The 17,875-nt window shown below is 30.4% G+C and overlaps 1 protein-coding gene across 3 annotated transcripts in view; it reads left to right on the forward strand.

The window, feature by feature from the left end:
• The window catches only part of LOC111626668 (importin subunit alpha-6-like), a 117,250-nt gene extending 100,132 nt beyond the window's left edge, over nt 1-17,118 (forward strand). For 2 of the 3 annotated variants that reach the window (XM_023370132.1, XM_023370133.1), the window contains exons 12-13: nt 13,211-13,386; nt 13,468-17,118. In XM_023370132.1, the coding sequence (XP_023225900.1) occupies nt 13,211-13,386; nt 13,468-13,661 (370 nt within the window). In that variant the 3' untranslated portion in view covers nt 13,662-17,118. The remainder of the gene's footprint in view (nt 1-13,210; nt 13,387-13,467) is intronic. The other variant, XM_023370130.1, reaches the window with a different exon arrangement.
• The last annotated feature ends 757 nt before the right edge of the window (nt 17,119-17,875 follow it).

Below are 17,875 nucleotides of genomic sequence, written 5' to 3' on the forward strand. Positions count from 1 at the left end.
ACCTCGGATCGACATCTTTCCATCAACGGAAGTCGACCGCATCGTCCCGGAGTCGTCGAGATGTGATGGAATGGTTCCTTCGCGAACAAGGGACACTCCTTCAAAATGGGACTATCTTGGAAAGGAGAGGAAGACCCAGAGGCTGCAGCCGCCGCAGAACTTCCAAGATCGCGGAAATCTTGTAAGCTTCTTTCGTGTTTAATAAACTGTTGTGTTGTTTGTAAACGAAGCATCTATCTCTGACTCAACTGCTTCCACATGTCGTTGATTGTTACCGCTCGGCAATCCAAACGGCAAGGGAGACGATGAAGATACATATCACATATTATCGTTCATTCGTAAAGTTAAATTTCTCCCCCCCTCGGCCCCCACACAGTTATTATGAAAATATATTCGTTCAAATTAAACGCTGATAATGTTGTTTACAGCTTTTTATTCAGAAAAAGAAAATAACAATCCCAGAACGATAGAAACTGTTAAAACGGACAAAATGAAAATCAATAAGACAACATTTTTATAAATATTCTTAAGACTTTTAAAATCATTAAAAATTCTCTGTATTTCTAACGTCAAAACAGGTTTACAACGGGGTAGTGGTGAGAGATCCTTCCTTGTGACCGAAGACACCCTTACTTCTATAACTGGAGCAGTTAAAGAGAACAATGGAATAGTCTTTAAAAACTATTTTAATTAATTACTTTTATTCTTTAAAACCATTATAATGTAAGCATTATAGTTAAATGGAGATATTTTCTCTCGATAAGATCAGAATTTTTTAGTAACAAAAACAATTGAATAAAGATGATAAATCTTTAATTGTAAAAATACAATTAAGATTTATCATGGAAGATTGTAGTGTTTCGTATCTATCGATACCTTCGCCTGCCAGAATTTTGATCGGAAATTCTGCAAAGGTTATTGTAATCCTTTATATAAGTTACATGCTCGATACGTTTATATTTTATGTCTGTCTTCCTCCCCTATTGTTTTGATAAAAGTATTACAAGTAAGAAAGTCGTTAGTTAATTAATGAGTTTCTTAATTAATTGTAAAATTATATAAAATGGATAGAAACATCTGTTTTCTTAATAATTAGCACTGTGAGCCCAGCGCTGCTCAGGCAAAAAATAACAACAGCAAAGATTAAGATTATTGGTTATTTCGTACTTCTAATTTTTCTATTATATTAATTCCTTTCTTAAACTCGAAAACGGAGTTAGATACATGAAAGTCGAGACGAGAAATAGAAATGGTAAGAGAAAGAGCACAAGACTAACTATTGTATATATTAACTTCCGATTTGTACCGTAAGTCACGTTATTTCAATTCAAAAATTTTTTCTCTGAATGGAGTTCGATGCATAACCGGCGCGGTTCTATCGTTAACAGGAAAGTTACGATGTACTGTACAGGAGCAAAAGACTACTAAACTTCACTAGGCAAGTGCTATGTACTGTACTACCTGTCGTAGTGACGCATCCATTTCGCTCTATATCATTTTTGCAGTGATTCAGTGATTATGATATATATATATATATATTTATTTATTTATTTTTTTTTGGTTTTATTCCATAAAATGTCGATTAAAAATTTCACCATTCAGTTTGATTCTAATTGCTTTATTGGAACTATCGAACTAAAAAGAAATGAATTCACCTTAGCTTTGCAAGTATAAATATCTAATTTGAAAGGTTTTTTTTAAGTAACTCATTACACTTTAAATAGTTATAAAATAATTTGGTAATTTAAATTTCTTATTGATTTATAAAAGTTCTGTTTAGTTTATGTTATGTAACTGTTTGTTTTTAAAAAACTTAAAAGTAATTGTATAGTGAAAACAAATATAAAATATAATTATTTATTATTAAAATAAAGATCATTTTTATTGCTTTTTTGGGACAAGTTTAAGTTAAGCAGCAGCTTTTGTCAGTAGAAAGATAACTTTACCTTTTATATCTTTTCTTTATTTATTATTAATTTTTTTATTAATTATCAATAAGTAATGCATTTTATTATGATTAAATCTTTTTAATATGTAAATGTATCATATTGTCAAATAAATTAAATTAAAAAGTTAATAAATATGTAGACACTCCTAGGATTGTCATCTTTTGGTTTTTAAAAATAAGGACAATGATGATATATGCATTATTATCCAGGATGACAGCCCTCCAATTTAATGTACTGCATGCAAAAAGTTTTCAAGGAATGTCTTGTGACACAGAAAGAGCTTTTGTGGGAGGGTAAGCTTTACTATGATACAGTTGAGAAGCATTAGGTAATATACACTAGTGAAGTGTGTATGTGTAGTTAGACTGGTTTGAAGTAACTGCAGAGAGCTTGTAGTCAGCTAAAAGAAGGGTGTGTTAGGGTAGATGTCTATCATTTCAGACAGATTGTCTTGAGAGTGAGTTTCAACGTTCAAGTCACAGATGTACAGTACATTATACCGAGAGCACTATCGGAAACTTACTATGATTTGTCATTGCGACTGCAAAAATCTCAAATGGGCACGTCTTCACTTCCGCATAGTTCAAAACAGTTTTGTATATCTGAGACTGGTTTCTAGCATTTTTATTTTAATAGTAAATAATCGATAGAAGAAATATAATATGTAAAAACAGTTTTAAAAAATGCTTTCAAAAATATTGGGTGTTGAGCTGGATCGGATTGATGGAATAAGGCAATGCAACATGTGGCAATCTACCAAGGGAGATTACCTTCTACAAAGACTTCCTAATTGAGTGTTAGATGTGTAAAGATAAACCTGGAAAACTCCATGCAGCTACCCACTGATCAGACACAAACCTGCAACCAATTACCAGTGTTTACTGGTGTTTCTTTGTTACTGGTGGGCATCGGTACCCTTACTAAACCACCCTTACTACATTTTATAAACACACACACACACCTGAAATATTTTTTTGATATTGGGGTAGGGCCACCACACTAAAACAACATTAAAAGCATTGTCATTGGTATGTCTTAACGTTTCAGTCTTCTATCATAATTAGAAGCAGATGAAATTTGAGTTGCAAGATTTTTAGGACATGATACAAAGCAAGTTAAGTGAAAACATTTAAAATAATAAAAATAGTAGACTGTTACAGAAATTAAAAAATTAGTATTTATGAAGAAAATGAATGTTTTTGGAACACAATTCATCAAGATTATAGAAACTGTCACTATTTTATATTTCTCCTGGCAATCTGTGGGCCAATTAAATTAATTAAAATTTCCAACTTTCCTGTGGAAATTCTCAAAAATTTCTGTATTGTTGTGCACTTTCTATAAATAATTAATTTACAAAGAAGTGCATGTCCTTAACTGATTATGATGTTGCACCTATTGCCTAACCAAGCAGTTTCTTTTATTTTTACTCTTTCTTTTCTTCAAAAGTTTGTACACTGCAAGAAATGCTAAAACTTGATGATCATCCATTTCACAATAGTCTCAAATCTGAATTATTTTTATCTCAAGTGCACAGAGAACTGAGATCAGTCTGATATTCCATTATATTAGAGTTTTCCGAGACTGTGACTCCTTTCAAATGGATGATGGTTTCGGAGTAATCTCGAGACTTAATATTAAGATTTAATCACAAGTGTACTGTACATGTAGCCCTAGGGTCCATTTACACACAACAGTGACGTGCCGGCACAGTGACCGTTTGGTGACAGTGATGTCGAGCACGGCACAGTGACGAGTATTTACACACAACAGTGACATGAACGTGCTGTCAGTGAGTGGTCATGGACTTTACTGAGGATGAATTGGCTATGATAGCTATATGTTTGGATGAAGAAGAAAAAGAAATGCAATCAAGAAAGTGCTGCAAGTGGGTACATCAAGTATGGACAAAAAATATCAACAGAATGGGAGTTTCATACTCTTTATAAAAAAAGTGAGATGACAAATCTATATTTTTTTAATATTTTCGAATGTCCCAACATGCATTTCATATTTTATTAAACAAAACAGAAAAAATATTCATTTTGTACCCAATGTCCATGTATTTCAAATGAGATAAATCAAATAGAACAGGGTGTTGATGCACCATTTCCATTAAATGTTCGTCATTCGTCGGAAAACAAAATTTACTGTCAGTGAAAATATCATTCCCGTCAAATGTACTTTCACGGTACGGTCACACCACTGCCACTGCACAGCACTGTGAAGGATGAGTCTGGACAGGGTGGTTTAAAACTATGTCAACGATTTCCCACAGGCAAAAATTCACTGCATTGTGCTGGCACGTCACTGTTGTGTGTAAATGGGCCTTTAGACTACTGAAAGACTGTCCAATGGTATCATTTCTTCAAGAAACTTGCAATTGGTTCAGTTGGAACATAATATACACTAGGTCAGAGGCGACGAACCTTTCTGAGCCTGCATGCCATATAGTAAGCATACTTAGCTTTAAAGATGTTTATGCATGCCAAAGTTTTAGACTTTGAATAACAATATTTAAATAAATTTAAAAAATATGCTTTAATTAATTAGAATAAATGCAAAAAGCTTATTGAAAAAGGATTATCAGGTGATAAACCGAAAGAATGATTGAAAAAGACAGATGATAAAATGGAAACGATACGTTATGTGCCAGATGATTTCGCCTTATGTGCCACTTTGGGCACACATTCCATAGGTTCGTTACACCTGCACTAGGTAATACTAGAAATACTAGGTGTCAATATTAGCTGCAACATGTTTTTGTTTATCCTATCCATTTTGCTGTTAGGAAACAGTTTTATCACAAATTTAAGGACAAAGGGATACTACAAAGGAAATAAAAACTGTCCTTACCAAATAAGGATTGATGGCAAACCTAGACAGTCCCCATTTTCATATATAATGCATTCCTAAATATATGTGTGCTGTGTTGAGCAATGGAATTTCATGTTACAAAGAAATTTTGCTTCTAGAGACCTAAAAAGAAAAACTGTAAGATTATTATTAAGGTAGGAAGCTTTTAAGGTTTTTTTTTCTTTATAGTGAATTCGGTACAAAACATTTAAAGTGTTACAAACAGATTAGCAGATAATCTAAATATATAAAATTACATGTCCTGACTGACTGGGTGATTCATCATCACCCAGAGCAAACCGCTGAACCTAAAGAGGTGAAATTTGGTACACAGTTAGGGTACATCATGAAAATGCACACTAAGAAGGGATTTTTTGAAATTTCCCCATGGGGAGAAGGAGAGGATTAAGGCTTAACCTGAAGAACAACTTCTACTGTACTATTTTAGATGCAATTTTTTGTTTTTACAGTAACAATTAATGATTGAGAATCAGTGAAATACCGAGGGAGGGTTATTTCTATCAAATTGCATATTACGCGCTGGTGAAGCTATGGGTAACAGCTAGTATACAATAAAAATGAATTTTTACATATATTTTAGTAACATTAAAACTGATAGAAAGTGTCATTGCACAATAGCTTAAAAGTTTTGTCAGCTGAAAATACATAAAAGTCCAAACTTAATATACAAATTTATTTTGAGTATCAAAGTACTAAATATGACGAGTATCTGACATTCAAGTACCTCCTGTATAAAATAAACTAATATCTAACTTAATGGCATTCATTCTTCTTTAGAACAGAATTCTTAATTTATTACTGGATTGTTTCAAATTTAAGAAAGTATTATTTTTTGTGATGCTTTTTCAAGGGGAAAAGATTTCACGATGATTAGAAATAAATATATTATACCAATTCTCGGGGATTACTCTGGAAAATGTTAAGAAATCGCCAACTATTTTGCCAGTTTTTAATTTTTTTCGTCACTTCAAATTCTTTATCATCACCAGTTTTACTTACTAATTAATGCAGGTGCTTGTAGCCATATGAGTTTGGAGTCTGGAAAGCAAAAGTAACTTGTTAAGCTGTCACTTAGAAATAAGAATCATTTTTGAATAATTTTTTAATGAATAATTCTAAATAACACATTTGATCGCAATGCTTAAACAGTATTTCACATGTTCTGTCATTTCAAAATTTTTATGCTTTACTGAAAAAAAATCAAAGTGGAAAAAAATTCACCCAAAATATTTTCAAATTTTCTGTCAGTCAATAAAAAATCTCCAATCTGGAAGTGCTGGGAGGCTTTGCATGAAAACTGTCTTCGGTTCTCAACATTACTTCCTGTTTTCCTGTCAAAACTTTCCATGTGACACCATGACATTACTAGGTATGTGGTGCAACTCCCTTGCACAGAATCCTGACATTCTGCTGTTTTCCTGAAACGTGCTTTGTGATTCAATTTCACACTGAATGTTAAATAAGCAGACTAGGGTTTTTTTTGTCACTTTAATAAATAAAGAAATGGTCAAGTGGCAATTTTGGCACTGCAGAAAAACCCCTGAATTCTATACAGTGGAACGCACTTAAAATAAGCACCTCACGCAACAAGTAATTCGCATAATGAGCAAAACAAAGTGTAAAAAATTGACTCACTTTATGAGCAACGTTTCTTTCACATAACGAGTGACGAGGAGAGGGGAAGTCTCGGATTGTGCACATGCTCTATCAGTCTGTGTTTAGCACTGGTTCCGCTAGCATTTTAGTGTCACTTGTGATCACACATTTTTCTAACTTGTGTTCACACATATTACATGTAAATGCTGATGTAAATTGTTGATGTTTACCATCAACGACCCATTATATAATAAACACGCCAAATGATATGCCAAATTCTTGGGCTATGTAAAGGCTATAATTAAATACAGTGGTACCTCAGGATACGAAATTAATCCGTTCCGAAACTGAGATCGTATCATGAAAATGTCGTAAGGTGAATCATCTATTCCCATACGATTACTGTAAAACTAAATAATTCGTTTCAACGCGAAAAACATACTTAAATTAAAGCCAAGTAATACATTTAAAAAGATAACTGTAGTAAGAAAAACAAATGAAAAATGCGAACTAATGAAACGTCGTATGGTGAGTTTTTGTTCATATCGTGGAGCAAAAATATGTTCGAATTTCATGTCGTATCCTGAAAATTTCGTATGCTGGGGCGTTCGTAACCTGAGGTACCACTGTATTAGAAATTAACTGCCTATCTCTAGTCAAATTAATTAATTTATAATATTTATAGCTATACATATCCCAAGAATTTGGCATATCATTTGGTCTGTTTATCAGACATTATCTGTGATTCCCCCCCCCTGCAAATGGAATTTACATTCCAAGTTGGTTCATTCCATGCTAGACGAATAGATGAAGAATGTTTGCACTCCTTAACAATATATATTGTATAATTTTCTTTGAATAAACATTATACATAAAATATTTGAGTATTTATTTTTACGGTGTGGAATGAATTATTGTATTTTACATTAATTTATATGAGAAAAACTGCTTCGCATAACGAGTGTTTCGTATTACGAGTAAGATTCTGGAACAAATTGTGCTCGTTAAGTGAGGTTCCACTGTATATCTACTTCCTTCTTTGACTCCTTTATTTATGTAGTTGCTGTCTTTTGCACATTAATCAAGCATGCCTACACTCATTGCTCTAAATTCACAGATCAAACTAGGGGTCTAAATAGGATCATCAGTCTAGAATTACAAAATGGCCTTCAGCAGTGTAACATCCTTTGCCTCATTGAGACTTTGCATGTAGTCATCTAAATATGTCAAATTGTAAACCTGCCTCTTCCTCCTCCTCTATATTAACATACTCCAAAACTCTTTAACCTATTTTCAACTTAATTGCTTATAATAATAATAATAATAATAATAATAAATGCATAACCTACCAATGCAACCCAACTTTATACCATCTCCTACAAAATGATAAAGATTTCACAGATGNTTACAATTGAATAGAAATACATACATCACACTACAGAAGGCCACTATATTGAATACATGTCATATTGTTAGGAAATTCCTGAATACAGACACTGACACTGACACTGACACACTTATTTAATTAGTTTTGGTTGCTATGCCTTGACTCTGATCCGGCATAGTACACAGCCACCAGTTTAAACCAAGTATTACCCACTAAATCCAATACATAATAATAATAATAAATGCATAACCTACCAATGCAACCCAACTTTATACCATCTCCTACAAAATGATAAAGATTTCACAGATGACAGTGGAGTAGTGGACTGTACAACATCCTGGTCTTAAATGAGGAGACTGGCATCAACACAGTGTATTAATAATGAACAATGATTATAATGAGAAGACTTACCAACTATCTTCATCAGTGGTTCAGGAGTCAATAGATAACTTGTGTGTGCTGAGGTGGTTATGTTACTAAAGAAATAAAACTGGTTGATTTTCATCATTATTGATGATAGTAAATGCTGCAACCGATATGTACCTGCCCGTTCCGGATCTTCTTTCTGTTCTTGACTTAGCTGATTCTGGTGTTCAAGGGACACCGTGGCATTTACTGTTGGGTATAATTTCTCAATACCTAGTTCTGGAGTGGCTTGTTCCTGTGGCAAGACTGGGTTCAGTCGTCCAGGATTGTGGACAATTTTCTGATTCTCCACAAGTGTAGAATTAGACAATCAGGCAATGGGATAAAACAGTACACAGATCTTGGCATCAGTGAGATGATATCAACTGGCCAGGAAACAATGGTGGAACTCACTTTGCTGGTGACGATGACAACAAAGATTGAGCTTCAGAGTGTTGCCAGAACTTTTACTCCTTAGCAAGTTGAACAACAGGTCAGTATATAGCATCTTGAGGAAATCTTCCAGGATCAGTAGCATTTGAGCAATGAAATGGCAGATGATGTCTTTGCCCATTGAAAACACTTTCTAGGAGTGGTACAGATGGATTGTGTCCCACACAAAGCTTTCCACAATTTTCTATCGTATTGCTAACTAAATCAAAAGTAAATTTGATGTCATTTTCACTTTGCTTTATTTACTACATTTTTTAAACTCTGTGTACAAATTGGTTTTAATTAAACATTTGTTCAAAATTAAAAATGTTATTAAATAACTTTAAAGTTAGAAGACATCAGTTAAAATCTGAGTGATTGGCTTACCAGCTTGTTGCATGTGGATATTATTGACATTAAAATTATTTTCTGTTTATTTTAACATTTATTATGAATTAATTACATTACATATTTAATTCTAGTTACATCTACAATGAATACAATCATCAAATGATGGATTATTTGTTATATTTGAGCTATTAACAATTAATATAAACCAACTTGTTCTAAAGATGGATTGTGTTAGACCGCTAACTTTGTACTAATATTAATAATTACAATAATTTTTAAATTAAAATTTAAAATTGTTGTAATTATCTATCATGTATAAATTACAAACTAAACCAAGTTAATTTTTAATAACCAATGTTTATCATCTGACTCCTTAATTTTATTGATTTGAAGAAGGAATACAATTAACTCTAAATACATTTATTATTGTTGTTTGTTAGTGTGTGTGTGTATATATATATATATATATATATATATATATATAAATTAAAACAGAGATCACAATTAAAATATTTTTTTTTAAAAAGAACATTAATTTGTGTGTGTGTGTGATGCCCACTATGACAATATGACAATAACTCATTTGAACTTATACAAATTCAAATGGGTTATTGTCCATGATGTTGCAGGGATGGAATAGCTTCCAATTAATGCACTTCATGAAAAGATTTCCACTCAAGTGAGATGATCTCTGTATTCTTGTAATTAAAGGTCTTTGATTCCTGCCTTTATATTTCCAGTTTTTCCAAATGTTTGAGGCTGATAAACTTCCATGTTGGATTCAGGATGTTAGCTTCTTTTAGAATGATCTGAACATCATTCTATATTGCAAAGGTAGCTAGGGTAATGATGGACAAACCTTATGGAAAATGTGCATTCCTTAAGTTGCAAGTCAAGGAGTGGGTGGTGGTGCTGTTGCCCAGTCAGCAACTGATGATGATCATTTAAGACAGTTGAAAATGTTTGTTTGCTAATTAAAGTATTTCTCATTGCTAGATTTTTAGTATTAGTGTTTTATTTGAACTGCATCCAGCTATTGTGTATGTATGTATATATATATATATATCAACTTCTATAATAGTGTATTTTTAAGTTAGTTATAGACTGTCACAAATCGATATACAGTATAATGTGTGTATAATTGGGAAAAAGGTAACAAAGTATTTATTATGTATATGAGAGGATACAGTACTACTCTTTCACTAAAAAAAAAATTAGATTTTCTTAAAATGAAATTATTGTTAAAATAAAGAATTAAATTTCATTGACATTTTCAAACTTAGAACTAATGATTATTTTCAATATCCGAATTTATTAGTTGAAAGGTTCGTTCAGCATAAAACTATAATTATATTCTTTCTATCCATTTACATTATTATTTTATCTGAATATTGGCAACTTTCCATTTAAAATATGAATCATTCAAAATATGACACACTTGCTATTTATGTATTTTCCTTTCAGTTGGCTTCATTTTAGCTGAATACTTTGTACTTGAAGTTACTTACAGTATATTCTTTGTTATGACAAAAGATGGAATAGAATCTGTTGAAACATTAAATCAGAAAAAAAATTTTTTAAAGCATTATAATAATGCAAAAATAATCCATTTGGTTTCTAGAATTAAGCATTTATTCTATGACAAAAAATATAATATAAAAGAATTTCTGTTATATTATATTGTTTGATGTGTTAATATTTAAGTAATGTTCTTGTACTATTTCACAAAATTAATGACATAATATTAAAACAAAATTTATTAAAGTAATTTCACCTTCTGTAATAGTAAGAGCTTCTTCATTAATAAATAGAGTACAGTTTAAGTTAGAAACATTATTTTATTTATTTTTTCTTTTTGAATGAACTTAAAATTTTTTATGAATTTCTTTTGTTATAAGAATTAAAAAGAAATGTGTTTCTAGAATAATTTAAACATGTATAAGCATTCTTAGAACTACAATCTTTTCCAGAATAAGTATGGAGCCAAATTTTTTAGTCTAGAAAATATGCAAAAGAAAATAATTTTGTGCTTATTATGAAGTAGAACATAATATATACAGAACATATATTAGAAAATTATAAGATATGTTTTAAACTGTTATAATCTGTTTGGAATTTCTGCAAGAGATATGAGATTGCTATCTAAAATGTGCATTTGATTAGTGGCAGTTTCCTGATGCGTTATATGTGACAGGATCCAAATTCAGAGACTTGATGTTTAGTTCCTCTTCTTGAATAGTTCAAAACACTAACTTCAAAATAATCCATTTCTTTGGGTGATGATATACTTTTGGCAGTGCTCATACAGCTTCTAGAGGCTTTGCTATAAGCCATCTTTTGCAACCAAACATGTAATGTTTTTCTCCTGCAATGCTGGTTTTATCTCATTTCATGACTCATTGATGTCCCAGCAAATGTTGTTTCATCAATCAAAACAGGTAAAAACAACAAGGATCTAAGTTAGTGAATTCTGGGCAGGAAGTGGAAGTACATTATACAGTAGAGCCTCGAAAACTCGGTCTAATGTGGACCGAAGGGTGGCCGAGATTGTGAAAATGCCGGGTTATCGAGAATGGGGTTAAAAAAGGATATGTATGCATGTTTCCTCAGAAAATATTGTACTGTACTTGTATGTATTGTTTGCTTGAGAATACAACAGAGAATAAACTGCCCAAATACCCTTAAACAAAGGAAAAGTACGTACTTTATGAAGGCATAGAGCCTTTACTACATGAAAATGAAAATTAATGAATACACTGTGTACAGTAATTTACCTGATAAGACAGGCCTCAGAAAAATACTTTATGAGGCATAAAGCTGTCTATAATGAAAATTAATTAAGTAAGGATTTTTTTGCCCTGCCAGGGTGTGGCCGAGTTATCCGGAGTGCCGGGTTATCGAGTGCTGAGTTTTCGAGGCTCTACTGTACTACCATTTCTGGCAAAAGTTTTTCTGATTATTATGCACTGATGTGCAGGCATTTTGTCAAGGAGAAAGGACCATTGTCTGCTTTTCTACGTCGTAGGCTATTTACGACAGTTGGACTCGCACAAATGATGTAAAATGATAATGCACCTTATTCACTGTTCTGCTTTCAGGAATATTCTAAATGGAATGTCATGAATAGTCATAGTCCCTGGATTTTTTATCTTCATATTTTGAATGTTTATGTAATTCTGAGGGAATATTTTAAAAACTATTCTTTGTTTGAATTAAAAGTATTGTGATCTGATGATGATACAAAATGTATTGAAAAAATGCTTAACCTAGCATTTTTATTTTTGGCCAATTGGTATAGTAATTTATTAACAAATCATAAATCTAAATAAATACATACAGGCAACAAACTCTGAAATAGTCTAATGTTTGACTGATAAAGTTTGATTAACTATTGGTCTAGAAGTTGTCTAATTAATTTCATGCATATCATTGTGTATATAATTCAGAATTAAGGTAGGTGGTTAAGCTGCCATCTTGTATTAAATATAATTTTTTAATGTGATTAAATAACAGATTATTCTGGAAGGAAGTAAAGACCATTAATCTGTATTACTGGCTTATTTACATGCTACATTTTAAGTTAAATAATGAAATTGGGCTTAAAAATGAGCAGTTAGGCCACCATCTTATTCACAGAGTAATAACTAGGGTTAATTTTGAAATTTTATTAAATAATTTACAAAATTTTGGAGGAAGAAATTGATCTAGAACAGGAATGGCAAACCCTTGTCACAAGAGCCATATATTTCCCATAAGAAGTATTCAAGAGATGCATTCTCTATTAGAACAGTTTCATATAGTGTGCATGTACAGTACTGTACAGTACATGCACACTATATGTAAATGTTCTAATAGAGAATATATATGTAGTTAAAATACAAATAATATATGGAATCCATTGTCAGGATCTAGAAGAGCTGCAGGGGCTTAAAACCACAGTTTGGACACCATGAATTTAGAATTATACTCAAATTACAAAAATACTGGAAGACATCCTACCAATGTCAATGCTTTCTATTCATTTATAGTAGTCATATTTATCAAGATTTTCATTTAAAAACATATTGCCAATTAATGAATTTGAATGTTACCTATAATAATAGTTCTAGTAATTTGAATATTACCTATAATAGTTCTAGTAATTTGAATGTTACCTGTAGTAATAGTACCTATAGTAATTTTTCATAATTAATTTTTCTACTAATTCTTTCAGATTTTTAGTTGAGCAAGGATGCATCCCTCCATTATGTGTGTTGTTGACAATGATGGATGCCAAGATTGTTCAAGTAGCATTAAATGGATTAGAAAACATTTTAAGGTTGGGAGAACAAGATGCCAAAAATCATGGCGGAATAAATCCCTATGCCGTCATCATCGAAGAATGCTACGGTAGGTTTTAGTTTTGATCACTTTCTAGTAAATATGTCCCCCTTTAGTTATTGATAAGATTACTTTAATTGCGACATTTAGGTTTGGACAAGATAGAATTTTTACAATCACACGAAAACATGGAAATTTATCAAAAGGCATTCGATATCATCGAACACTATTTTGGAACAGAAGAGGAAGATGCCCGTATTGCACCTGTAGCCGACGAAAATAGCCATCAATTCCAGTTTAGTGCTGCAGATCAAGGTGTTCCTATGGGTGGCTTTAAGTTTTGAGTATAAAAAAAAAAAAAAAATTTGTAAGAATTAAAACAAAGGCAAAAAAAGTCTTTCTCCAGTTATTTCATTCAAGCAGCTCTTATTTTACTTTTCGAAATGAGAAAAAAAATTTCCTATATTGAAGTGGTTGCCTTTTGATCATTAATGCCTGAAAATGACTGATATTTAGATGCCGTAAGGACTAAAATTAAAAGGGAAAAAAAAAGAACATTTTTCTTCTAAATATATTTTGGTAATATTTCTAGAGGTTGTATTTCTCAGATAACAGAAGTAATGTTTGGAATATATAAGCTATACATGACGAAATAGTGAAAAAAAAAATGTACAAGATTGTTTTAATATATTTAAATATAAAAAATGTTTTGTTGCTGTTGTACAAACAATATTGATTAATTTAGAAATGCTAATGAATTAGTATGTAGATTTTATGTTGCTTTAAATGAATAATTTAATTAGTTTCACTAATTCTTCCTTTCCTACATTGCATGTCACTTTACACTTACGTGATTTAAAATTTTAAGATAAAATTATTACTATTATTATATAAAGTAGAAAAGAAAATTTGAAATAATTTCCAACTAAATCCTAGCAGTTATTGGGAACACCGTGAGGTGTACAGTTTTCTTATTGGTTTAAAATTAATTTTAAAACCTGTAATCTAAAAAAATAGCGTGCCTTAAGTATCTAAATTATAGTAGCCGATAATCGCATTTTACATTCGGAATTTAATTTTAAGCATATATTTCCTTTGATAAGATATATATTATTAATTATATTATAAGATTAATAATTGCATTTATCCTAATTTGAAATATTTATGCTTCTATTTAAAATCACTAGATTGTATCGAAGTGATATTCTCACATCATGCTATTAGCCCACATTTTAAGCACACGATATTTGAACACCTCGAGATTAAAATCTCTGCACAAAGGCACACATTTGTACAATTAATTCGGCCTATGAAAATTATTCTGTTTAAAAATTATTTTTCTAAAATATTTAAAATTTCATATATACATATATACAGATAAATATATTAATGATTAGCTTTATTCAGTATCAAAGTTTTCGTCTCTTATTGGCTCTCGAATAATTAATAGGATAGTTTACGCTCATAATTCTTCTAACAATTTGATTCCATATCACTGAATTTTCAGATTAAAATCTCTGACAATCAAACCCTTTTTTATAAAAAAAAAAATAAGTAAAAGAAACGAAAAAATGAACCTGTATATCATAACCTTTTGTAAAATTTCCTCAAAATCGATTAATACATTTTTCGAGACATCTTTTATTTGATGTTAGAAAAATCTTTGTATCGTTACAGAAAATTTCACGTTTTTCTCTTTCCTTTATTTATTTAATTTTATGCTAATACGTATGCGATTGTTTAAACGACAGACTATTTTTTCCCCCATACGTTCAGTTGCGAGTTCTGTAAGAAAAAGTTTTCGTTCCCACTGCTGGGGTTTGGTTCATTTATATCTGAAAATTTGAAGAGAGTTGGTTTTAGATCCCAAAAACAGTAATGTTTTATAATGTGGAAAAAAAAAAAGATATTATTGGTATTTATTCAATAAGTTTTTTAATATATTTATTTAAATATTTTTCTTTAAGAATCAGATTTTTAAATTGAAAAACAATCAATTTAAAAATATGATTATTATTTTTTTGTTCCATTTTGATGAGATGTATTGTCAAGAAAATTTATTTTTTTAGTCAACAACATATATTCTTTTCTTGATTAATATAAATATATGTAGATAGATAGTTAAGAAATCTGTTTGAATAATTTAAATGATGATAATGATGAACTTCTGAACTTTGTTTCGATTGAATCTGTCAACGGGGAAAAAAATCCTGAAGCAGATCTTCTCAAAAAAATATTTCTAGAATGTTGACTTTAATATTACTTTGTGTATATTTGTTATCTCTGTGATGGTGTGTCTTATTCTTCCAGTAAAATTTTCTTCAGAATTGTGTAAATAACAATCTAAACGACTAATAACAGTAATAATTAATAATGATAATTAATAATAGTGGCACAGCCGAATTTCAGTTTTGCTTAATATTGTGTTTTTATTTTGTGTCGTGTTAATTCATATATAATTAATTTTTTCAATTGTTAAACTATGGTTATCCTTGAAATTGTCTTCTATTAATAATAATTATGTAATATCCTAAGATAGTAACTAAGAAAAAAAAAACAATATAGAAACATTTTAAGTATAGATTTAAAAATTTATGTAGATTATCCACATTAAGGAACAAAGAAATAAAACATGAAACAACACCACAGACACAGACACAAACATACACAAAACACACACAATGAATGAGAAAAACTGAACACGACGATGTGGGTTTGACTGGTGGCAGATCGTTTTTTATATATAATGCACTCAAAGTAATATATTATCGCAAAAATTATCTTTGAGATGAATTTTTGCTATCCTTTGCATAGCCAAAAGCGTTCGTAATGAATTATTATTTAATAAATTTAGAGCAGAGATAGCAATGTAAAAATTGATTCAATATAACTGCTGTAACGTCTTTGTTGCGTCGGAATCGACGACTGTAAGTAATAACCGTAGAAAAATCGAAACCACTCGGATTTAGATCGTCGTCTGAATCTTCTGATTTGTCCAGAAAAATATCTGAGTTGTGGGCCAAAACATTAGTCATTCTACAACTTAAAAAGAAAATATAATCCCTCTTCCTGTTTTATAACATGCCAGAAGAGAAGATAAACTTTTCCCCCATACTATGCAAAATTAGTTTTGACTGTGATATTTCATTTAATTGAAAACTTTGACTATTGTGAGAAATTTAAATATGTACAGACGACAAATTTTAATAATTTAATCAGCAAATTTAATTAACTAACTGGATAAAGAATTATTTTCAGTTTGTAATTATCTAGTCTACTTGATTTCACAATAGTCAGCTTTATTGTAAATGTTTGAAGTGTTTTTTTTTTTATTGTGTAGTTTATGCTTATTATAATTATAATTATTATTATTATTATTATTAAATTTTTTTTACTCAGGGCAATAATAATAATACTGTATTGTGTTATTTAAATTAGTTTAAACGATTAAACAAAAGGGATGTTACTAGGAAAAAAAAGAATTGTTTTCGTATTGTCATTTAGAAATTTTTTAACAAAAAAGAAACGAAAGTACTTGTTAGGATAATGTAATATTCTTTATATATACTAGGCACATCCCTAATTTTTAAACTTTGTGTGCAGTCTGCCAGTTCTTACTCACAAACATTGTACATATACACAACACATTCACAACAAGTACAACATGTACATAGGACACTGTATACTACAATCATTACTTGTACAATGTACATGCATTACTAATCATATTTGTGAAAAGAAAAAAAATGTATTAAATTTTTTTGTTTGATTAATAAAGAAAATTTGTGTATGTAAATGATATTTAATGTTTTTTGTGAATTTTTTTTAGTAGTTTAAGCTTATATTTTGTTGCCAAAATCGGTTTCCATTAAGCTAGCGTACACTTAATTGTACACGTACATATAGCGCGTATTGCTTAGCGATTTTAGCATCTATATGGAATCTAATTCTGTACTTTTAGCAAATTTCAAATTCTATCAGAGTTTTATGCATAAAAGGAAAACAGCATTTACTTCTGTAAATTTCAATCTTCTAAATTACTCCTTATACTTTCTAAAATATAATATATTTTACCATATTTTTAATCCTCGGGGGGTCTCTCTAAATAGTTAACTATTACAAATCATAAGTTTCAAAATTACGTATCACTTAATTTTGCACTTTTTGGTTATTAAAATTAACTGGTGCACCACTGCAATTTATTCAGGTTAACTAACCTCTTGCACGCCATTTAACTTTAAAGTTTAATCAGGTGTAATCAACCTCATACACCACTTTAATTATTCAGTTTTAGTCAAGTGTAACCAACTGCAATTAAACCATTCGAATTCTACTAGTTTAGTTAGGTGTAGTCAAACTTGCCCATTTAAAGTAGTTATTATTATATTTTTATATAATATAAACCAGGAATTTAATCATAATTTAATCAAATTGAACTCATGATTTAGATATACATTTTTTTTTATTTTTAATTATATTAGTTTAAGATGTATTCAATTATTTATTAGTTAATTTCAATTACAGCAGAGTAGAATTGTGTGTATAGATTTACAGTATA

The sequence above is a fragment of the Centruroides sculpturatus genome, unplaced genomic scaffold (assembly GCF_000671375.1).
Source record: "Centruroides sculpturatus isolate CEXI.00-Female unplaced genomic scaffold, Cexi_2.0 scaffold490, whole genome shotgun sequence".
Classification (NCBI taxonomy): domain Eukaryota; kingdom Metazoa; phylum Arthropoda; class Arachnida; order Scorpiones; family Buthidae; genus Centruroides; species Centruroides sculpturatus.